Source organism: Hypanus sabinus, chromosome 25, assembly GCF_030144855.1.
Source record: "Hypanus sabinus isolate sHypSab1 chromosome 25, sHypSab1.hap1, whole genome shotgun sequence".
NCBI lineage: Eukaryota > Metazoa > Chordata > Chondrichthyes > Myliobatiformes > Dasyatidae > Hypanus > Hypanus sabinus.
In genome coordinates, this window is record NC_082730.1 from 39,483,826 (window position 1) to 39,508,378 (window position 24,553).

Below are 24,553 nucleotides of genomic sequence, written 5' to 3' on the forward strand. Positions count from 1 at the left end.
TTGGACTGTGGAAGGAAACAGTAGCAACTGAAGGGAAACCGTGCAGTCACGGGAAGAACAGATAGTGGAGGAAATTGAACCCCGGTCATCTGTACTGTAACCCGTTGTGCTAACTGTGGCGTTACCGTGCCACGCCATTGAGGCTTTCTGGGATCAGCTGGAGGGACAGAGGCGTGCCAAACAGCCAAAGACTGCAGAGGAACTGTGGCGTTCTCCAAGATGCTTGGTAAAACCCACCAGAAGGTTTTCTTATAAAACCTTCAATGTATTTACAATACACCAACAATGTACTTAAGATAATTGAAGCAGCTTTAAAGGCAAAGGGTAGTCACAGCAAGTTGATTTGATTTAGATTTTTATGTTTAATGCTCTTTATAGCAAATAGTTTGATATCTAGAAACTTTTTATTCCTTTATTTTTGAAAGCATCTTTGATTTACAGATTTTTTTATATATGTACCTATGACTTTTGCACAGTACTGTACATCCTTGGAATATATTGGTCAAGATGGTGGCTACGTACAACACTCCTTCAGTCGCTGTCTTTGGTCAACATCTTTTATTTTTTTTACATTTGTCTTTGTCTTGAATGTGATTGTGGAACTATTGGAGCCTGTAAATTGCAGGTTGGAGATCGTTTGGGCACACTGCAGTCTCCAAGAGCGTTCCAGGTGTAGAGACAGCATACGCGAAACTAGCTGTGATAAGGCTGCGGGATGGGGCATGAGCTGATGTTCGATTCCATTTTGCCAATTAAACCTTTTATTGTTTGCCGATTAAAGTGACGAGGGAGGTTTTTAAAAAAAGAGACGAATGTCGAAGGTGAGCACCGGCTACCTGCTGTTTGATCGCAAGTGGTGATTGCTGTGCTGCAGGAGAGGGGAGATTGCCTTTTGATCATTGGGAGATCACTCTGCTAGCACAGAGGAAAAGGCCTGCTGCTGTGCCTGGAGAACGTTACCCAGATTTTCTGTGTTTCGGATTTTGGCTTGGACTATGGACTATTTCTTACATGTTCATAGTTTTTTATATTCCATGTTTTTTTGCCCAATCTCTCTCATTTTTTGTGTGCAGACAAGGGGTTTTTGTGGGTTGATATGCCTGTTCCAGTTTTGTTCATTTTTCGTGCAAGGAGGAGTGATTTGGGGTTTGAAGATTGTGCTACTGTTCTTTTATTTCTTGGCTTCGTGGCTATCTGGAGAAGAAGGATTTCAGAGTTGTACATCTTGACAATAAATGAACTTTTGTTGTTTGTTTGTATGAAAGGAAAGCAGAGCACCCAAAGGAAACATACAAAGTCTTCAGGAGAGCAAAGAAACTCCTTACAGATAATGGCAAGAACTGAACCCCAATTAATGATCGCTGGTGGGCTGTAAAGCAATTCCATTAGCCATTATGCAGACATATTGGCCTGAAATGCGGCACCCTGCTGCACTGAGTCTACACAAAGTCCACTGCCATTCCGTATGCTTCTCAGTTAAGAGAGTTCATATTTAAGAATTGACAAAATAAAATTACAAACATTGTAGTTCTGTTTCTGATGGGAGTGGAGCCTTGGTCACATGTCTACATGGGGAAATAGATAACGTCTGGACACTGAGAAGTCAAAAGCTCTAAGAAAGAGCTTGCCTTTAGAGTCAATGAGCATGGAAATAGGCCCTTTGGCACAAATGGACCATGCCCTATCCAAAATGGTCCCATTTGCCAGGATTTGACCCATAAACTTCGAAACCTCTCCAACCCATGCACCAGTCCAAATGTCCTCTGGAAGTTGTTACTGTACCTGCCTCCACTATTTCCTCTGGTGGCTGATTCCACATATAGATACCACCCTTCTTGTAGATTAAAAAAAAGTTGCCCCCAACCTCCCCTTTAATCTTTCCCCTCACCTTAAACCTTTGGCTCCATTTCTTGATACGCAATCTGTGTGTATAAGACTCAGTTCATTCACCATATCTATGGCACTCGTGATTTTATACACCTATAAGAGTTGCCTACTTTCACTCTGATAAATCTTTCCTCAGCTCCTTCCAGATTCTACTACTCATGTGCACATTAGAGACAATTTACAGCAGCCTATTGACCTATAAAACCTTGATGTCTTTGGGCTGCAGGGGGAAACTTGCGGTCATTGACCAAACCCAAAACCCAAGGGAAGTATTGATCACGCCATCAATGTGGACTGTTTATTCATTTCCATAGATGCTGCCTGACCTCCAGCATTTTCTGTGTGCTTCCCTGCAGCATCTGCAGAACCTCTTTGTGATTGTGCAGAATGCAGTGTTGTGGGTTCGACTTCATTGTCATACCTGTAGCCTTGCATTGTTCTTGATTTCTTGCTTGGATGCATCTTCCTGAAGTTTTGCATATCCTTCTCGTTCTTTTCCCTTGATCTCTGTTGATTTTGTTTGATATCTGTGGCAATCACTTTCAGCCTTTGTACTGCTATACTCCACCAGAGGGCATGCATTACTTTCCAGGCTGGGCTGCTTTTTCAGCTTTGTTGGGCTTGTTTCTTCTTTGGGCTTTCCTAAACTGTGTGTGGGCAATTGAAGAAAACATTTTAGATACAAAGACTAGCAGAGAGTAACGCTTCATAGCACTGTCTATTACCATGCTTTTCCCCAGGAAAATCCGCTCCGACACCTGTGCATCACAGATAGGGCGGAGCTTCAGCTGTTCTTAAAGCGACCACAAGATAGAGCTCCACATTGATAGTGCATGGGGAAAGGAAGCTTAAATTAAATTGGATTGAATTGATTTTATTACTTACATTCTTCACATACATGAGGAATTAAAATATTTATGTTATGTCTCTGTCTAAGTGTGCAATGTGCATTTTATAACAATTTGTAATAAATAGTATCTACAACAGGACAGTCAGTATAGCAAAGGTACACAATTGTATCAGCGCATACTAATCAGTCTGATGGCCTGGTGGAAGAAGTGGAGCCTGTTGGTCCAGGCTTTTATTTCCCAGATGTCAGCAGCTGGAACAGTTTGTGGTTGGGGTGACTCGGGTCCCTATGATCCTTTAGGCTCTTTTTACACACCTGTAAATGTCCTGAAAAGTGGGGTGTTCACATCTTGAATTAAATATTGAATTAAAATATTTAAGATGTTTTGCTAATGCATAAGTTGAGTTGGGAAAAAAGATCACTGTGTTTCTTTTGAAATATTTGATCCACTGACAAGACAGTGGTCTAGTGGTTTCCACAGGACAGTCATGATTCATTCTTACAGAGCTGTCAATACATTACATTATATTTTCTGCATGTAATCACTCCATTTCCATGGACAGCAAATACTCTCTGCAGATAAGAGCACTTGTGTAAAGAGGAACAGTTAATGCTTCTTTCTGCCTTGGGCCTTCACAAGGACAGTGGGGAAAGAGAGAAATGAGTTAGAAGGTGGAGAGGGGAAGTGATAGAACAAAAAGAATGTCATTGATAGGAAATGAGAGGCAGTTAAAATCAGAACAGGCTTCTTTGTGAAAGGCTGTTTTTGCTAATGTTAAAACATACCCTGAGGCTGGACAAAATAAACAAAGGGAAAAAATAAGAAATAATGGGCTAAAATTATGGCAAGCAAAAGTTCCAAAGCAGCATAAAGGAAGAGAGTTCTCTACAGTTCATGAATTAGTTATTCAATCCTGCCGGCTGCAATGTGCCCACACAGAAAAGCTTTGTTTCCATTGTGCCTCATTGGGACAGTAAAGGAGACCATAGTGTAGCCCTCAGCACCAAAGTGAGATGAAATTGTCGCTTCTGCAGCTTCCATTTTGCCTCATTGGGACAGTGAAAGGGATCAGGCAGCATGGGAGTGAGATGGTAATTACAGTGACAGGCATCCAGAAGCCCAGGGCCATTCCTGTGGGCTGAACACTGATGGTCCACAAAGCCAGCACCCTATCTGCATTTGGTTTCTTCTGTGTAAAGGAGGCCATGTTGTGACGACTGAGCAGAGTACACCCGATTGTAAGACTCCGCTAGAAGTGTTGCAATGAAGGAATTAGGAATCTGCAAAACAGGTAACAAGAATGAGTCCAGGGTGGAGGAAATAGACAGAACTTTTGTTTGGTTCTCTGAATCATGGGAAGGGAAGATGTAAAAGGACAGGCTTTGCATCTTATTTGATTGCATGGGAAACTGCAGATTTTCATATAAGGAAGTAAGATCAAACGGTTGTAGTCAATTACTTTTGTTGTGCACTCCCAGTTAATGAAAACATGGATAAAATCACACAAGTTGGGAACTGCATGTAATTTAAAGGCTCCCCAATGGAACACCAGATTTAATTTCACTTAATCACCCCACAACAGCAATTAAAAGCTGTGCCAGTTAAGTAATTCTTTTTTTGTTGATGCTCAGTTTGGTATTAAATCAAAACACAGCATCCAACTTAGGCCCCAAAAATGATTGACTTACTGCTTTGTGCTGGATAGACTACAGTTTAATGGTTTCCACAGAGCAACAGTGAGGAATGTGATCCCATAACAATGTTAAACTGATATTCAATAAAACCAAATTCTGCGTAAATAAGTAAATACGTAATTTCAAGTCAAGTCAAGTCAACCTTTATTGTCATTTCGACCATAAATCCTGTTACAGTGCATTGTAAAAATGAGACAATGTTTTTCAGGACCATGGAGTTACATAACACGGTACAAAAAACTAGACTGAACTATGTAATAAAAAAAAACACAACACAGAGAAAGCTACACTGGACTACAGACCTACACTGGACTGCATAAAGTGCACAAAAACAGTGCAGTCATTACAATAAATAATAAACAGGACAATAGGGCAAGGCGTCAGTCCAGGCTTCGGGTATTGAGGAGTCTGATAGCTTGGGGGAAGAAACTGTTACATAATCTGGTTGTGAGAGCCCAAATGCTTCGGGGCCTCTTCCCAGATAGCAGGAGGGAGAAGAGATTGCATGAGGGGTGCATGGGGTCCTTCATAATGCTGTTTCCTTTGCAGATGCAGCGTGTAGTGTAAATGTCCATGATGGCAGGAAGAGAGACCCTGATGATCTTCTCAGCTGACCTCACTATCCGCTGCAGGGTCTTGCGATCCGAGATGGTGCAATTTCCGAACCAGGCAGTGATGCAGCTGCTCAGGATGCTCTCAATACAACCCCTGTAGAATGTGATGAGGCTGGCGGGTGGGAAATGGACTTTCCTCAGCCTTCGCAAAAAGTAGAGATGCTGCTGGGCTTTCTTTGCTATGGAGCTGGTGTTGAGGGACTGGGTGAGATTTTCTGTCAGGTGAACTCCAAAAAATTTGGTGCTCTTTACGATCTCTACCAAGGAGAGATCTCCCCAATTTTCAGTGGGGAGTGGTTGCTCCGTGCCCTCCTGAAGTCAAAAACCATCTCTTTTGTTTTGTTCACATTAAGAGACAGGTTGTTGGCTCTGCACCAGTCCGTTAGCCGCTGCTCCTCCTCTCTGTAAGCTGACTCGTCGTTCTTGCTGATGAGACCCGCCATGGTCGTGTCATCAGCGAACTTGATGATATGGTTTGAGCTGTGTGTTGCAGCACAGTCGTGGGTCAGCAGAGTGAACAGCAGTGGACTGAGCACGCAACCCTGGGGGGGCCCCCGTGCTCAGTGTGATGGTGTTGGAGATGCTGCTCCTGACCCAGACTGACTGAGATCTCCCAGTCCGGAAGTCTAGGATCCAATTGCAGAGGGAGGTGTTCTGGCCCAGTAGGCTCAGCTTTCCAATCAGTTTCTGAGGGATGATTGTGTTGAATGCTGGACTAAAGTCTATGAACAGCATCCGAACGTATGTGTCTTTTTTGTCCAGGTGGGTTAGGGCCAGGTGGAGGGTGATGGCAATGGGGTCATCTGTTGAATTGTTGGGATGGTACGCAAACTGCAGGGGATCCAGTGAAGGGGGCAGCAGGGTCTTGATATGCCTCATGACGAGCCTCTCGAAACACTTCATGATGATGGATGTAAATGCAACAGGACGGTAGTCATTTAGGCAGGACACTGAAGACTTCTTCGGCACGGGGACGATGGTGGCGGCCTTGAAGCACGTTGGAATGGTGGCGCTGCTCAGGGAGATGTTGAAGATGTCAGTGAGAACATCTGCTAGCTGGTTTCCCTAATTTAAACCAAAGCTTTGTATTGTACAACACTACCATACATTTTGTAGACAGCAGGCTGAGGTAAGAATTTAAGGAGATGAAGTATGGAATCACAGTCCTCTATTTCCTGATAAAGTAGTGGCAAAGTCAAGAACATGGTATACAGCTGTTTTATACCAGTGGCGCTGTGCATAGAAACTGCCATGCATTGGTAAAGACTCGAGCCACTGTGCACAGTTCCACTGGTTGAGACAAAACTCCTTAAAGCAGTTTTACAGATAAACACCATCAGGTGGAAGACCCGAGCAAGTGTTCAACATCGTACATCAATCCAACAATGTGGACTCCTGTGTAATCCTAATCTATTGATTGTTGTTACATAATTGTGTTTGAAATTCACATTGTGGGTCAAAGGGCCTGTTCTTGGGCTGTACTGATTGCCTAGAAGGATGTGAAGACTACGGGGTAGCGACTGCTTCAGGCCGTGTGTAATACACAGTCTGTTCACACACATATGTCCCACCCAATCCCACCATTTAACCTGTCGTTAGTAATTCCAAGCAATGATTGGGGATTTCCTGCCATTCATCTTTGGCGTGCTTTGGTGTCAAAGCATGGCCTTCCTCCACTGGGGTAGATGCGATTGCAGACAAGAAATAAATCTGCATGGGTGTGATGCAGGTATTACTTGTGTGCTGATGGGAAGGGAGAAGGGAGGGTGGGATCCTTAGATTGTACAGTGGGTGGAGGAGAAATAAACCATAGGGCAAGGACAGGAGGTGTTGCCAGTGTTGTGTGGATGTGGAGAAGCATTCAGGGGACCATCTGGTTCTGGTTATGTGGTGGGGTTTTGGAGATGGGGAGGATGGGGAGTAGATTTGGCATTCTTTGGCACTGGTCTGTGGTGAGGAGATGGGACAGTCCAGTCATGTTATGTGGCTGAAGTAAGGTAGTGCAGGGAGGCTATGGTGGATGGGAATGGAAATGAATTAGAGATGGTGCAGCTTTGATTGCGCTGGAGAGAGGGGGCATTAGAGAATAGCAGCCATAATCCGAGAACAAGAGGAAGCCTTCAACAACAAGCTATAGGCAGTAAATGTCTTTGAAGTGACCACATCAGCATGAATAATCACTGCTTTTTGTGAAGGGTGCAGACTATTGGCCCATAGTGTGTGGGGGAAAGGGAGGGGTAGTAGGACTGATTTGTAAACTGACATGACCCCTAAAACATTCTCATATGCACTGGCCAAATATACAGACTACAGGTGAGGTGATTTCAAATCAAAAACCCCAAAGTGAGAGCAAGGAAGGTTCCATACTGGCTATCTTGTCACTTTGCGCAATCAAACATTGTCATAGTTATATTTGCACTTAGGGTGTTTGTGTATCCAAAAACAACACCGTATAACATTGTGATAAAGGAGGATGAGTGTACTCAAAACTTTTAGACTATATGTACTATCCTCTCCCAAAAGGTGTGATTAAATGTTCAGAGTTGTCTTAAGAATTAAGATATGCTCGCATTGTAATTATGTGATTCTAAGAAACCATTTGTCTATGACCCAATATTGGAGTTAACTCAGCAACTGTAAACTTTGAAATTAGATTTTAAATATTTAAAATTAGACTTCAACTGTTATATTTGTTTTCAAAAGATTGGTTATAAAAGATTAACTTTTATTTATCACATGTATTTCAAAACAGACAGTAAAATGCTTTGCTTGTGTCAAATCAAATCAAATCAGTAAAGATTGTACTCAGCTGTGCTTCCAGCGCTAACAATAACATGCCGACAACGCACTCAAGCTAACCACACATCGTTGTCGAGTGGGAGGAGACCCATGTGTTCATGGGGAGAATGTACCAAGTCCATGTAGGCAGCAGCAGGAAATGATCCCCTGTCAGAGATCACGGGCACTGTAAAGTGGTGCACTAACAGCTAAACTAAGTTCAGGAAGGTCCTTCCACCAGGGTCCCTCTGAATGTCTGCTAGTACTGAATAAGGACCATCTTGATCTAGCTATGGTCTCCATCTGTCACAACAGAGGGATTAGGGCACAAGGGCTCTGGTATTGCAGGGAGTAGCAGGCACGCACATAGTCAGAACCACAATGCAGTGGATAGATAGGACTGAATGTCAGGAACTATACCAGGGGTGTCAAACTCATTTTAGGTCACGGGCTGGATCAGTCGGGCGCGTGCGAACGCAGCTTTCATTGCCTCCGTTTTTTCAGCCTGTTCTCATGTGTCTCAGTCTCTGCTATAACTACAAAGTGTTTCACTTCACAAATTCCGTTTCTTATGAAGAAGACTGTTGAGCAAGCATTATTTTTATGATTGGTATTAACTTACAATCATAGGCTTCATATCGACGGGCCATTAATAATTAAAATAAGAGATCTATCTAAAATGATCTCGCGGGCCGGATATGGCCCGCGGGCCTTGAGTTTGACACCTATGAACTATACCATCATTGTTGTACAGAGGAGGAGAGCAGAGAGAGAATTGGAGGAGGCCTGGGGTATCAGCAGTAAGGAGTTTGGATTGTGGGTTGTTATTGCGTGGGAATGTTGGAATCTGTCTAAAGGACATTGGAGTGTTGTCATGTGGTTTGTGATTTTATAGGGTTCTTCTCTGAGGATTCCAGTATGTATTTTACTTGCTTTCAGGTATCCCAACCTTCACTGCAGCAGTCAGGTGACTTTGTCCTGGGAGAGCCCATTGATGAACACTACCACAACTTCCCCTATCTGGCTGCTACTCTCTCACACCCCGCATCTCTAACACATTCCGTGTACTATTTAAAAGAAGAATTGCATGAAAAATGGCATCATTCAGTGCAGCTTTGCAGAAGAAATTGACTTGTGGGTCACAACAGGAAGTACCCAAAACAAACCAGAAATGTTTATAATTTTGCTTCAGTCTTGGAGAACTAAAAAAACCTTCATTTTTAAAAATAAAATATCAAGCCATTAAATTTCCAGACAACACTGATTAAACTGATTGTCATGCTTTATGTGATATACCTGTAAACTGTTCAGGGGAGATTTATAGGCATGAATAATTTCTTATTTACTATGATAAATTACATTAAAATAAGTCATTTTGAATATTTAGATCTTTAAAGGAATGGATGAGAGTTTTCTCATTGAAGTCAAAGATTCTTACTTTTTCCAATCAGATGCAGATGATAGGAGACCTGCAGTATAAAGTCAGGAAGGAAAAATAAAGCACTGAATAATTTATATTGAAAAGGCATTCTTACCTGATAAAGGCCCGTGTAGTGTGTAAAGGACTGAGAGGTGATTGATGGCCAGTATTACCTATGTCAGGATGATTCTGCATGCTGGCTGCTCTGCTGTTGGTCTCCTTTTCCTGCTCAAAAGTAAGAAATTTATTGACTGACTGAAGAAAATACTGAATATTTTTAATCATCTGATACAACCTATTGCTACAGGAATCCTTTATATCTCAATGCCCATTAAGTAAAGTTTACAAATAAACACTGGCAAAATTTTCAATGATATTCCTCTTAATTTCTGACATGCTGATAAGGGCTCCATCATGGTGGCCCAGGAAATGCCCAAATTCACTGGGTCACAACTTCATTTAGGAACTTTGAAACACCTTTGTCACATCTTACAATCTACAAATTAAAGATACTGAATAATAACAGGCATTGAGAACTCAAGTTCCTTGTCGATAAGCAATTCAGCATCAGTGTGAACAGCTGGAAGAAAATACATATTTAGCGATCAGTAAAAATAATGGCACATTCACTGACCACTTTGACAGTGTTCTACATGCATAAAGTGTGACATTGGGTAGACTTGTATTATTAAAAAGACATTTCCATTACTATGCTAAAATAATAAAAACAAGAGATTCTGCAGATGCTGGGAATCCAGAGTAACACTCACAATGCTGGAGGAACCCAGCAGGTCAGGCAGCATCTATGGAAATGGATAGATAGTCGACTTTTCGGGCTGATACCCTATATCAGGTCCTTATTCCTCTCCAGAGATCCTCTCTGACTTGTTGAGTCCCTCCTGCATTTGGAGTGTGTTACTGTGCTATTTGCTATATAAAGATAAATAGGCTCCAATTTGACATGCTAATTAGAATCAGTCAAAATGAAAACAGTACAGCTTGCAGTATTGTGGACCAAGATGCATTTTCACAAAAGATGGTGTACGGTATTGGGTTTGCTGACTGCAAAGCTCTAAACTCACATAAAGATCTTAAGCCCTATTCAATACAGATAGCTATGGGTACCCCCACTAAAGGGAGGTTATACTGTTAGCCATCAACTCTTCACAGGCTATATCCTCCATGGTGAGTTTAGCTGCTAATACCCATTATTTGAGTGGCAGGTTACTCCTCCCCTCCCCACCATGGAGCAGATACGTCCAGTTAACAAAGTAGTTCAAACACAGTTCAGTTATTTTTAGAGATGCACATTTAAATTTAGATATGATTCTTAAAACTCACAGAGGTTTTCTATCTTATAAAACATTTCCAAATTACAAACTGTTTTTAAAATACAAAGGATTTCCAAAACAGCAGTACAATTCCTGTAAACTAAGGACATACAGTTTCAAGGAGTTACAGATGAACGAGCATCCATTGCAGAAATCAAAGGCAGAGGAATGGATTCTAGTCTTCCTGTCAGTCTTCTGATCATTCCTTGACCGTTCCTGAGAAGCCGACTGCTCTCTTACATTTGTACTGTTTTATGCCACTTGGGTGACTTCACATGCATGTGAGATCCACAGTCTCCCTCAGCAAAGGAGACCACAAGACTGTGTGCTTAGCCCCCTGCCCTACTTGCTTTATACTTATGACTGTGGGGCTAAGTGTAGCTCCAATCCCATATTTAAGTGTCCTGACAACTCTTGTGCTGTTGGCTGAATCAAGGGTGGTGATGAATCAGCGCATAGGAGGGAGACTGAAAGTTTGGCTCAGTGGATCCACAACACCTTTGCACTGAAAGTCAGCAAGATCAAGGAGATGATTATTGACTTCAAGAAGAGGAAACTAGAGGTCCATGAACCATTGCTCATGGAGGATCAGAGTTGGAGAGGACCAGCAACTTCAAAATCCTCAGTGTTATCGTTTCAGTGGACTTGTCCTGGATCCACCATGTCAGTGCCTTTACAAAGAAAGCACAGCAGCACCCTATTTTCCAAGAAGTTTGCAAAGATTTGGCAATCATCTTGGGAAGTTCTTTCAATGTCAGGTGGAGAATATATTGACTAGTTGCATCATGGCCTGTTATGGCAACACCAATGCCCTGGTATAGAAAAGCCTAAAAATGTAGTGGATATGGCCTAATCCATCACAGGTATAGCCCTCCCAACCATTGAGTACTGCCACAGTAAATCTACATCCACCATCAAGGACTCCACCATCCAGAATGTGATCTCTTCTTACTGCTGCCTGTGGGAGCCTGAGAACCTACACCTCCAGGTTCAGAAACAGGCATTATCCCTCAATCATACAGCTCTATAACGAAAAGGGATAACTCAACTTCACTCACCCCATCACTGAACTCTTTCCACAACCCATGCACTCACTTTCAGGGTCTTGTCATCTTGATATTCATTGCTTATTTAGTTCTTCTTATTATTTTTTTCTCTTTCTTTTTGTATTTGCACAGTTCATTGTGTTTTGTTTTTGCACATTGGTTGTTGTCTGTCCTGTTGGGTGTGGGTTTGCATTGGTTTTATTGTGTTTCATGAATTTACTGTGATTGCCTGCAAGAAAATGAATCTCAGGGTTGTATATCATGATGCAATATTCTATGTGCTTTGATAATAAATATACTTTGTAGTTTGAACTTTGAACAAATCTTCCAACCATTGATAGATGATCTAATTGATGTGCAAAGTGATAATATCAATTTGATCTGCATATCTCCTTGAACTAAATAACTTTGCTGTTTGTTGTCCGGTTCAATGCAGGCCAGTTAGCATAACCTCACTGTCTCATAGTGCATCTCCTGTGCAGTCAGCCCTATGCTGTGGGCCATCTGTGCTCTATGGACAATGTTATCAGTTTGGAAACCTGTCCTTTTAAATTCAGACTGCCTATTGCTTGCCAATTACATTAAGAACTGAAGAATGGCTTGCGTTTGAAAGAAGCTGAACAAAGAATATTGGTTTGAATTTTAACATGCTCAAAAACATCTCTTTGATGTCTAGAAGTGTCATCTGCTGTGTTAGAAGACTGATCTTGACAAAAAGACCCTCTGGCCCTAGACAGTGAATATCTATGACAATGGCACCTATTAAATTACTTTTAAAAATATTTCTAAGACCTGAATTCTTTTAGCTATTCATTATTCAGAATCTAGGTATCATTGACAAAGCCAGCTCATCCTTAATTGAAGGAGATGGCAAGCTACCTTCTTCTACCACTATACACCTTCTGATGAAGATACGCCCACAGTGCTGTTGGGAAGAGGAGTATTCTGGATTTAGACTTGGTGATGAAGGAACTTTGATGTTGTTTCAAGTCAGAAGAATTATCATAAGACTGGGAGGGGAACTCGAAGGTGCTACACCTGTAAGTCTCATGCACCCACTGTGCTTATTTTTCTTGATGGTAGAGTTGAGAAATGCTGTCAGTGTGATCTACTTAGTTATTAATCTATGGGACGCTCATATCAATTTGGACAGCAGTCACACTAAAAGACTGACTTGGCTGAGAGTGACCACATCATGAGCAAATTGCTGCTGAGGACAATGCCAGGTGGTCCGCCCCATTTTATTTTTTCTTTTTGACGGATTATTTATGGCACAGCTGAACATAAGAAAACGTTAGGAGGAGGCTCATTATCTTGAACCTGCTCTCAATCTATTTCAGATTATCAACCCAAAAATGAACTGTTTATCCCAACTCTGTCACCTATCCATTCCAACTTATAGCATATCCCCTCAATGACACAAACTCTGGTTTTAACTGAATGACCTGTTAGGCCATTTCGGCACTTCAAACACATAAGATGCAGTTGACTTTTGAGTCATGTACAGGCCAATATGGATGAAGATGGCAGACTTCTTCCATGAAGGGCATTTTCCTAATGCAAACTTTCCTTTAATGGTCCCAGAAGTGAGGATTGAATAAACTGATCCTCCCTCTATACTTTACAGGCATTCCAAAAACAAAGAAATGAGTGCTCTTAGAATTTCCTGAGAGCATCTGACCATTCACACATTGTCGAGTCCCTCTGAATTACTTCACAATGCCACACGGGGGCAAAGATCTTTAAGAAGTATTCTTGTTGACTTAAATAATTTAAAAAATGTTTTGTTATAATTAGAGCATATTCAACCTTTAACAAAAACATTTCAAAACACTAAAATAAAAGACTGAAATGCCTTTTTTCCCAGCTTGATATCCCATTCAAATGCCACCCCTCCCGGATGCAAAGTTGGGAGCCAGATGCAAAGTGCCTCCAGACTCTGTGCTGCAAGTCAGTGTTCCACCATCAGGTTCAGCAGTGAATCCAGCACTGGAGTTGACATCAGCCATTAACCCCTCACGCACCAAAGTCCAAGGTGAATGGAGGGGTAAAAAGCTGATGGTTGAATTGGATCAGTCAGCAAATTTCAGTCTTTTGATGTTCAATGGGAAATGATGCAACACCAGATGGTGTAAGAGAATTTTTTTTAATGATGGATGAGTGATAAATGTTTTCTTTGATTGACAATAGTTATACATCTCCTGAGGAAGTTAAATCATTGAGAAAAATGGATTATTCTTCAGAATGCAAAAATTCTTTCCACAGGAGGATACACAGGAGAATGCATTGTATTAAAGTATGAGGAAGGTGGTAACTCATGTGGCAAAATATACATGAATATAGAATTTTCAGGTGCCAAAGTCCATCAACTTGATAACAGGTAATAATGATTTAACATGGTGTGGCACAGTAAATATACCGCTCCTGCACACAACTCTGTCTGGCTTTCTTTATCTTCCAAACAACTTCATTGGATGTAGTTTTTAAATTGATAAGAACACTATACTGGCCTCAAATCGCAAAAGGATTCATGCTGCTTCATACTATTTGCGTTCTGGAGCTGGAAGGTTCCAAACATTTTTCACTCCCCACCTTCTCACCCTTTGGAAAGCTCAAAGAAACTGTAGGACTTCTGCCTACATGTTGGGCAGCTAAACCAATATAGAAGTAAAATTAATTAAAATTTCCAGTCTCAATTTTAATGGGGGTGTAAAGAGGGTGCGGGAGGGAATGGAGTCGACCAAAGAACCTGGTAACACAGGATCTCCATCTTAAAACAATTTAGTTTCATAGATGGTGGTCAGTCAAAGTCATGATTTGCCAACGGTCTGTGTAAAAATCAACCAGAGATTGGAGGCCACAGATGGGGTGTGGTTGAGGAGAGTCCATCACAGCAGGGAGGTGCAGTGAAAATAGCTGAAGGTGAGGGGGAGGATGAAGAGTAAAGCTGAAGATGTCAGTGAGAAGTTGGAGAGGATAGGAGTGGGTGGGATTGTGAAAGCGATGCTATCAACTCCATATTTAAATGTACAATTGGCTATACTGTACCAAATCACTGAGATGCCATTTAACCATGTTTTTGCATAGCCATGGAAGTAAGGGTTATGGGGGATAAAAAAGCTGGTAGGCAGAGATGAGTCCACAGTCAGACCAGCCATGATCTTATTGGAGGGTCGAGCAGGCTCAATGGACCAAATGGCCTACTCCTATTCCTATTGTTTTTTTATGTTCTTATACTCTAGTTTCCTGTCTTGAACAGAAATACCATGATTTGAGCTGGACCAGGAATAAAAGAAACTGGGACAGTATTTCTGCCGGAGACATTTAGTCAAATTTTTGCGTTCAGAAGCAGCTGGCTCCTGACTTCTAAAATGAATGCAAATGTTTCTCCCATAGAAACAATTCTGTATGCAGCAGAACAAGCCCCACCAGTAAAATCCACCAACAACTGCTGTCATATCCTCAGTTCTCTGGCTGCCAAAGGTGTCAGATGCTGTCCTTTAAACACCACTCTAAGAGGAAGGAAGAAGGACACGAGAAGAGGAAAGGGAGAATACAAGCCATGGATGAGAGTTCAGAGAGAGAGAGAGGGGGAAATCTGTGCCATGTTTTTGAAAAGATAGTAGGAATCCTGGAGTCAGATAAAGGGCAGATGGCAAAAACATTTACTTGCTTTCCAAAGCTGACAGATTACAATCATTTTTCACTACCCATCCTCACAACCTCTGGGAAGCCCATGGATACTGTAGCAAAGTTTGACCTGTGGTTGAAGGCAATTGGCAGGCCTATAGAGAGAGACTGGTGCTTATGGATTCAACAGGTCCAATTCTGTAATTCTGAGGCCAGCTTAAGCCTAGTTAACAGTCTTACCTACATGCTTTTATAGCCACTATATACATGAGAATATTGGTCTAGATTATTTAGCTTGCAGCAATGCAACAATCTACAACAACATAGCCAAATCTGCTACAAGAAGTCATCAAATTCACCTGTGCCCATGAAGAGCATGGTGATCTCCCAATCCAGGCGATGCCATCTTTTCATAGTCACCATTAGGCTGGAGATACAAGAGCCTGAAGTCCTTCAGCACCAGGTTCAAGAATGGCTACTTTTCTTCAAACAGTAGTTTCTCAAATCAACTGGTAAAAGCCTAACCTCCACCACAGATTAGCAGCACCGTGACCACTCTGATCACTCGGCAATAAAATTAGCTTTCTGTTCTATTATGCTTTCCTGTTCTCAGAAAAATTATGCACAAGTTATGTTTGTTTTTCCTCTGAATGCTGCCTATATGATGCTATGTGCCTATAAAGCTACTGAAATAAATTTTTATTACACCCTTTGTATCTATGTACTTGTGCACAGACAATAAACTCAGCTTGAAAATTGTCCACAATAAATTGTTGTCAATGACCAGCCAATTTCCCACTGCTTCTTTTCCCACCAATTCCCATTTTGACCTATCTTTTATGTTGGCACTATCTGCGGCATCCGTGAATATTGATACTGATATTGAATATTGCCTATGATTGGATGATGGGCACTTGGATTAACATAATTGGAAAATACACCCAGATTTCCAGTGAAAGATGAAATGTCACAGAAATAATAATTTATTATTATAAATATTATTGAATGGAGACTCTGTAAAATTAATAATTCAATAGATAAATTTCTCAAGACTAGAAAGGTTGTTCAGAAATAACAATTACCTGGTATACTCTTAAAAATAGTTATACCTCATTTAACAAGGTTTAGGTATTGTACTTTATTTTGTACAGTGCAAACACAGTTTTGTGCAAGAGCAAACACAAAGAAATCTGCAGATGCTGGAAATTCAAACAACAACACACACAAAACGCTGGTGGAACACAGCAGGCTAGGCAGCATCTATAGGGAGAAGCGCTGTCGATGTTTCGGGCCGAGAATCTTCGTCAGGAAGGGCCTCGACAGCACTTCTCCCTATAGATGCTGCCTAGCCTGCTGTGTTCTACCAGCATTTTGTGTTTGCGCAAGAGGCTGAGATTCTTGTTCAATAGATTGAGTGGTCAGGTAAACTAGTTTTGTGTCTCTTCTCCCACTTTTTGATATAGGTTGCTAAAAGTGCATCACAAATATCTTCCCCTTTGTTTTTCCATTATCAGCAATCAGCTCCTTATGTTGAGATTAGACCTTCAAACTTGTTTTTGTATCTCACTTCAGAATGAATGGAGCAGTGTGCTCTTTCACAGAACCCCGATACTTCATTATTTTTTAATTAAAATGCATGCTGACATATTTCTCCTGATTTATTAAGTTAGTAAAACCCAATCAGACTGTTAATGATGTTTTGTACAAAATTCCAATTTGTCGCTAATTAAAGCAAACACCCTTGTGCATCATAGAGCTAAAACTAATTAAAGATAGCAAGGACATTACATTTGTTTTCAGAGGAAAAGATTTCGCCTCATTACGAGTATTTATTTCAGAGTTACGATGATTTATTTCATTTCATTCAGGCTGTGACATCACAACCCAGTCCCACAATTTTATTCAAGTTTACTTTGTAATTGTTTGAAGTACCTAACTTATTTTTCCTTCTGCCACTTACTTATTACAACACAGATGAGACCATTTGTTCATTACAAGTAAACAAAACGCAACCCCATCAGTCATACTCTCTTATTTCCTTAGAAATCTGGAATGTATTCTCTCTCACATGCCTTTTAACTCCACTTTTGATTATTTTGCTACATACCTACATTACAGGATGATTTACAGTAGACACTTAACATACCAAAATGCCTTTATGATGTGGGAATAAACCAGAGCACCTGGCTGAAACCCATACAGTCAGAGGAAGAAAGTGTAAACTTCACACAGACATCAACTGAGGGGAGCACTGAACCCAGGTCCCAGTAACGGCCGGGCAGTGGTTCAAACTGTTGTATGAATCCCTAGAGGACCAAAAGAACTTCTTGTACAAACAACTAGAAGTGTTGTACCAAAATTAGCTGGTTTTCACTTTCAAGTTTCCTGATTAGGCTGCAGGTCATATTTTGCAGCATATAGACAGAGGCAGAGACTAAAAACTGCACAATCTGTATTGAGGACCAAGAGGGTATGATCAAGGAATCCTTACAGGACTACTTTGAGTCAGTGGATTGGACAATATTCAGGGATTCATCTTCAAATCAGAATGAATATGCCACCATTGTCACCCTTCATCAAGACCTATGTTGATGACTCTGTGCACCTTCCAGCTCATTCCCAACATACCCAAACAAAAGTGGTGGATGAATCAGGAGATTCCTAATCTGTCGAGGAATAGATCTGTGGCATTCAAGATCATTGACCCAGAAATATACAAGTCAGAAGGCTGCATCAAAGGGCGAGAAAACAACTCTGATTGAGGTTAGAGTTAGAATCAGATACACGTCAGCTCTGGCAGGGTTTGTAGGCCATTACTTCCTACAAAGCCTATCAATATGAACGTTTGTGATGTTGTACTCCCAGATCAGCTCAATGCCTTTTATGCATGCTTTGAAAGGGAGAATAAAACTACACTTGTGTGAATCCCTTCAGCATCTGGTGACCCTGTGATCCCTGTCTCAGAGGCTGCATCAGATCATCTTTCAAGAGGATGTCAGGCCTTGATCTAAAGCTATGCCAACCAACTGACTGGAGTGTTCAAGGACATGCTCAAGCTTTCCCTGCCACATTCAGAGGCTCCCAGGGCAATAATCATACTTGTACCTGAGAAGAGCAGGGTGATCTGTCTCAATGACTATCACTCAGTGGCACTCACATGTACTGTGATGGAAGTACTTTGAGGGGTTGGTTAGATTCAACTCCTGCCTAAGCAAGAGCCTGGGCACACTGCAATTTGTCTATCACCACAATAGGTCGACAGTAGATAATACCTTTCTGGCTATTCTCCTGTCCTAAGATCAGCTAGACAGCAACAATACCTGCAACATGCCAGGTTGCTGTTTATTGACTACAGCTCCATATTCAACACCATCATACCCTCAGTACTAATCAACAAGCTTAAAATCCTGGGTCTCTGTACCTCCCTCTGCTTGCAGTACTTGACCTTAGTGTCACTATAACATTAGATTTTAAATGTTGACTTGTTGTTGAAAGCTATTGCTTTAATGAACTATCAGCTATTCTGTTAACCCCTACTCTTCTTCTTAAACGTGCATCCCTTAGGAGACACCATTACAGAGCACAAACTGGCTTTCCACAGTTATGAAGATGACACTCCATTGTATAACTCGGGTGAGCCTTATGATGGTAACACCCTGTCTTCTCTGATTTCTGGTTTGGCTGCAATGAACAAGTGGATGAACAGTAATTCCCTAAAACTAAATGAAGATAAAATTGAAATACTTTTGGTTGGTCCCCAAGACAAAAGAGATAGGCTTCATGATAAATTTGGGAAAATCAGAAGTAACATCTTGGGTGTTATCCTTGACACATAGTCAAATTTTATGTCCCACTTAAAGAAAGTGACCAGAACAGCATTTTTAAACTTAAGAAATATTTGAAAGGTATGTCATTTCTGTCATGAAATGCTGCTGAAAAACTACTTTGCTGTGTTATGTCAAATAGATTAGATTGTAAGAATGCAGGGGAATCCCATTGAAATCTACCGAATGTTGGAAGGACTAGATAGGGTGGATGTGAAGAGAGTGTTTCCTATGGCAGGCATATCCAGAACTAGAGGGCACAGCCTCAAAATTGAGGGGAAAGCCTTTAGAACAGAGGTATGAAGGAATTGTTTTAGTCAGAGAATAATAAATCTGTGGAAGGCTCTGCCAGAGACTGCTGTGGAGGCCAAGTCCATGCGTACATTTAAGGCAGAAGTTGATCATTTCCTGATCAGTCAGGGCATCAAAGGATATGGTGATAAGGCAGCTGTATGGGTTTGAGTGGGATCTGGGATCAGCCATGATGGAATGGCGGAGTAGGCTCGATGGTTTGAATGCCCTAATTCTGCTCCTATGTCTTATGGTCTTCAAATTGCTATGCACTTTTTACTGGCCTTCCAAAGCAATTTATTGACAAATTCCAATGCATTCAGAACAATGCTGCTAGACTTTTAACAAAAATCAGGATGAGGGAACATATCACTCCCATCCTAACTATTCTGTGTTTCCTTCCTATATCGTTTTAGAATTTTACTTCATAGTCTGAGACTAGAATACATCATGGCATCATTTTTGTTTTATAATCCCGCTCGAACTCTTAGATCTTCATCCACTGGTCACTGAAATTTAAACAATCAAAAGATAATTGGCAGGTCAGCTTTTTTGAAATACACTCTGAAACTATGGAACTCAGTACCTAAAATTACAAGGGATACAGACTCAGTTGACACTTTTAAATGCCAGCTCAAAACCTATTTATTTAATTTTAGTTTTAACTAATATCTTTTCTTCTTTTATTTTCATGTTTATTTTTAGTTTTTATTTTATGTTTATGTTTGCACTTTATCCCATTGTAAATCACTTAGAACTATATCTCCCGTATGAAAAATTCTCCATAAATAAGTTGTTTTTATTATTAAATAAACAGGAATATACCTGAAATTAGGAAAGGTACTAAATAAAAATGTAAGTTTAATGATCAATAAAATCAAGAACTGTTGTGGCTTTAGAATGTGAAAAGACATTTTGTTGTATGGATATCTAACTCGTGAATAAGGGTGTAAATTCATAAAACTTTCTTTGAGATTACACTTCAGGTAACTGACATTGTAAAGTATTCTGAACTTACACCTTTGGACTGGAATCTTAAACACAGTTAACAGAGATATAGTTACATGGCCTCTAAAATATTATTATGATATGCAGACTCATAGCCATAGAACATGGCACTCTCTGTAGTATGGTGACCCAGCCTTCGATTTCATGGTCAATTTAAATATCCAGTTTAACTGCGAAAGGAAGTGATCATTCATCATTGCATACAGATGTACTGTATTTAAGATAATTTATAGCTGCAATAAACGTGAACAAATGGGGACAGCTGCAAACTACAGTTACACTACTGTCTTACATCATACAGCTTGGAACTAGGCTCTTTGACCCATTGATTCTCTGTTGATCATGAAGCACTTATTTACAATAATCCCAAATAATTCTCCTCAGGTTCTCATCATCTCCCTCCCCCTCTACAGACTCTACCATTCACCTACACAGTAGAGGCAATTTATAGTGGCTGATCAAATGACCAACTCAGGTCACAAGACCTCTTGTATCAATTGCTAGCTCCTGTGTATTTCAGCATCAGAAGTACACCACTTAGTAAGTGCCTCTCTAGAAAGTGGAATCGGGATAGGTAGGTTCCATAAATCTCCATCATGGCTGTGAGCTTGAGGGAAGGGAGCAGAATTTTGGATTGAAAGCTTGAATGATAAAGAGAGGAAGCCACATTGAGTGCTGCTGGAGAAGCAATTTGACTGGACATCAGGAATATGAATGACGATGGGGATTTTGCAGTGCAAGTGGGGGCATTGGACTTCGTAATTGGGGCAATTGGGTCCATGTGAATGGAATTTACATCCAGGAACCTGGAAAATAAGCAGGCTTCAAAGTTCAAATTTCAAAGTAAATTTATTATCTAAGTAAATATAAGTCACCACACTAAGATTCACTTTCTTGCAGGCATTCACTGTAAGCAGACAAATACAACAGAATAACTGAAAACTACACAGAGACAAAGACTGACAGATAACCAATGTGCAATGTTTCGAGCCTGGGACAAACTTGCTATCAGATGGTGGAGGAAAGGAGGCCTGAAATGGAGTATTATCACATCTGGAGGTGGGGAGTATGCTTGGTTGGTAGTGGGGGTTGTCAGTGTGGTACAATGACATCACAGAATTGCTTATGCTGTAACCTGGAGCAGAAAATGAGTTGCCAGTGTAACTCAGCAGGTTAGGCACCCTCTGTGGAGGGAGAGGGATAGTCGACATTTCAGATCAAGACATTCCCTCGGGTCTGGGGTGAATGAGGTACAAAGGGGGCTCCCTAGAAAATGAAAGTAGGTCATTCACTTAAGCAGCAAGCACCCAATGCTGGCAGTATACCAGAGAAAAAGAAAACAAGGTTATTCCAGCACTGCCTGATGATAGACACACCTGAGACGATATACAAGAAACTGAACTGGACAAAGGTGTAGGTGGGCTGATTATTGGTGGAGGAGGAGGTAGTGTTGAGGAAATAGGTAGGATGCAGTAGGACTTAGACAGATTTGGAGAATGGACGAGGAAGTGGCAAATGAAATACAATGTTGGAAAATGCACGGTCATGCACTTTGGTAGTAGAAATAAATGTGCGGACTATTTTCTAAATGGGGAGAAAATCCAGGAATCTGAGATGCAGAGGGACTTGGGAGTCCTTGTGTAGAACACTCTAAAGGTAAACTTGCAGGTTGAGTCGGTGGTGAGGAAGGCTAATGCCATGTTAGCATCCGTTTCAAGAGGTCTAGGATACAAGAGCAAGGATGTGATGCTGAGGCTTTATAAGGCACCAGTGAGGCCTCACCTTGAGTATTGTGAACAGTTTTGGGCCCCTCATCTTAGAAAAGATGGGCTGGCATTGGAGAGGGTCCAGAGGAGGTTCACAAGGATGATTCTAGGAATGAAAGGGTTATCATACGAGGAATGTTTGATGGCTCTGGGTCTGTACTCGCTGGAATTCCGAAGGATGCGGAGGAATCTCATTGAAACCTTTCGAATGTTGAAAGGCCTGAACAGAGTAGACGTAGAGAGGATGTTTCCCGGGTGGGAGAGTCTAGGACAAGAGAGCACAGCCTCAGGATAGAGGGACGCCCTTTCAAAACAGAGATGCGGAGAAATTCTTTAGTCAAAGGGTGATGAATTTGTGGAATTTGTTGCAACATGCAGCTGTGGAGGCCAGGTTATTGGGTGTATCTAAGGCAGAGGTTGATAGGTTCTTCATTGGACATGGCATCAAAGGTTATGGGGAGAAGGCCAGGAAGTGGGGTTGAGGAGGAGATTAAAAAAAAAGGATCAGTTCTGATTGAATGGCAGAGCAGACTCAATGGGCCCGATGGCCTTATTCTGCTCCTATGTCTTATGGCCTTATGATTAATAAGTTTGCAGACAACTACAAAAAAAAAAGGATAGCGAGGAAGGTTATCAAAGGATTTAGCAGGATGCAGACGAGTTGGACATATAGGAAGGTGAGTGACCACTTTTAGCAATCCTTCTACCATTCTGTTGTTTTTCACTTATTTCTATATTTATTGGTGTATTTTTTATTACTATATGCACTTTCTTTCTGTTAGATTCACACAGGCAAATTTTCATTGCACCCTAGTGTATATGACATTAAGCTAATATGCATCTGCAGAAAAATGGCAGATGGAGCTTAACCCCAGACAAGTGCAGGGTGTTGTACATTTGAGGTCAAATGTCCGAGGAAAATATACGGTACATGCTGGATCTTTGGGATCATTGCCATAGAGGGGGACATTGTAGTACAAGTCAACTGCTCCTTGAAAGTGTCATCATTACTAGACATGGTTATGATATGCTTGCAGCACACTTGCCTTCATTACTGGCATATAGAATATAAAAGTCTGAAAGTTATAATGCAGCTGTAACTGTAAGTTGGTTTGGCCTTATCTGGAGTACCATGTGCAGTTCTGGTTGCTGAACTACAGTAAGGATGTGGAGGAATTGAAGAGGGTGTAGAAGATGTTCACCAAGATGTAGCCTCAATAAGAGAATAATAAATAAAAATAAAGGTTAGCAAACATGGATTGTTTTCCTTGGAGCATTGGAGGTTGAAGGTTTGCCTAACAGAAATATATAATGTTATGAAAGGCATGGATCTGGTAGATAGTCTCTTTCCAGTGTAAAAATGTCAAATACTAAAGGACACAGCTTTTTAGTGAAAGGGTGACATTTAAAGGAAATTTACAAGGGAAGTTTTTTTATTGGCAGATGCTTATAACGTGCAGCCTGAAGAAGTGATAGAAGCAACAATTTTTAAAATTTTATTTATTGATAACATGGTAACAGGCACTTCCAGCCTAATGACCCCAATTACACACATGTGACCAATTAACCTCCTAACCCATGTGTCTTTGGAGTGTGGGAGGAAACCGGAGCACCCAGAGGAAGCCCTCGCAGTCACGGGGAGAATGTACAAACTCCTTACAGACAGCGGCAGGAACTGAACAACAACTGGATTTCCAAATATTTGAAATAATTTCTGCAGGGTAGTTAAAAGGAGAATTGTTCCACACATAGCTAACAAGAATATTCCTCTAGAGCAGGGGTTCCCAACCATTTTTATCTCATGGACCCCTACCACTAACCAAGGGGTCCATGAGCCCCCGGTTGGGAATCCCTGCTCTAAAGTTCAAAGAAGAATTGTGGGACTATGGTATCAAGCGCATGTTACAAAATCTCAATGGAATTAAGTGCAGTGCGATTGATACAATAGGTATCTCATTGGTCTGGTAATCATTTTATTTCCCTTACAAGTCAATAAAGCAGTAGTTTTATCTCTGTATTATAAGAATGGATTGACAGAAGTGTCTACAAATAGTTATTCTTGATGATTTTGAGTTTAACTATGTCAATGAATAACCAGGGATAGCATAAAGACCATGCAAATCCATTGTGCTTGTACCAGTTTTTCAGTAAAGATATCCAATTAGTCCTATTTCCTACTCTTTCATATGAACACTTGGAATAGGAAGAGTAATATGCTACCAGGTCATTTGAGCCTACCACACCATTCAAGAAGTTCACGGTGAATCTCATTTCCACTATCCTGTGCATTCCGGTTTGTCTTTCACTCCCCGACATACCTATATAACTGGCCGCTTCAGTCTCAAATATATTCAATAATTAAACCTTGGGGATTCTGAACAAATACCCCATATTCTCCAACTCTGCCCTCTAC

The 24,553-nt window shown here is 41.0% G+C and overlaps 1 protein-coding gene across 4 annotated transcripts in view; it reads right to left on the bottom strand.

Annotated features, from left to right (window-relative positions):
• The window catches only part of lad1 (ladinin), a 166,476-nt gene that overhangs the window by 32,869 nt on the left and 109,054 nt on the right, over window positions 1-24,553 (bottom strand). For all 4 annotated transcript variants that reach the window (XM_059950479.1, XM_059950478.1, XM_059950480.1 and 1 more), the window contains exons 4-5: window positions 9,360-9,469; window positions 2,309-2,534 (exon numbers count right to left, since the gene is read on the bottom strand). In XM_059950479.1, the coding sequence (XP_059806462.1) occupies window positions 2,309-2,534; window positions 9,360-9,469 (336 nt within the window). The remainder of the gene's footprint in view (window positions 1-2,308; window positions 2,535-9,359; window positions 9,470-24,553) is intronic.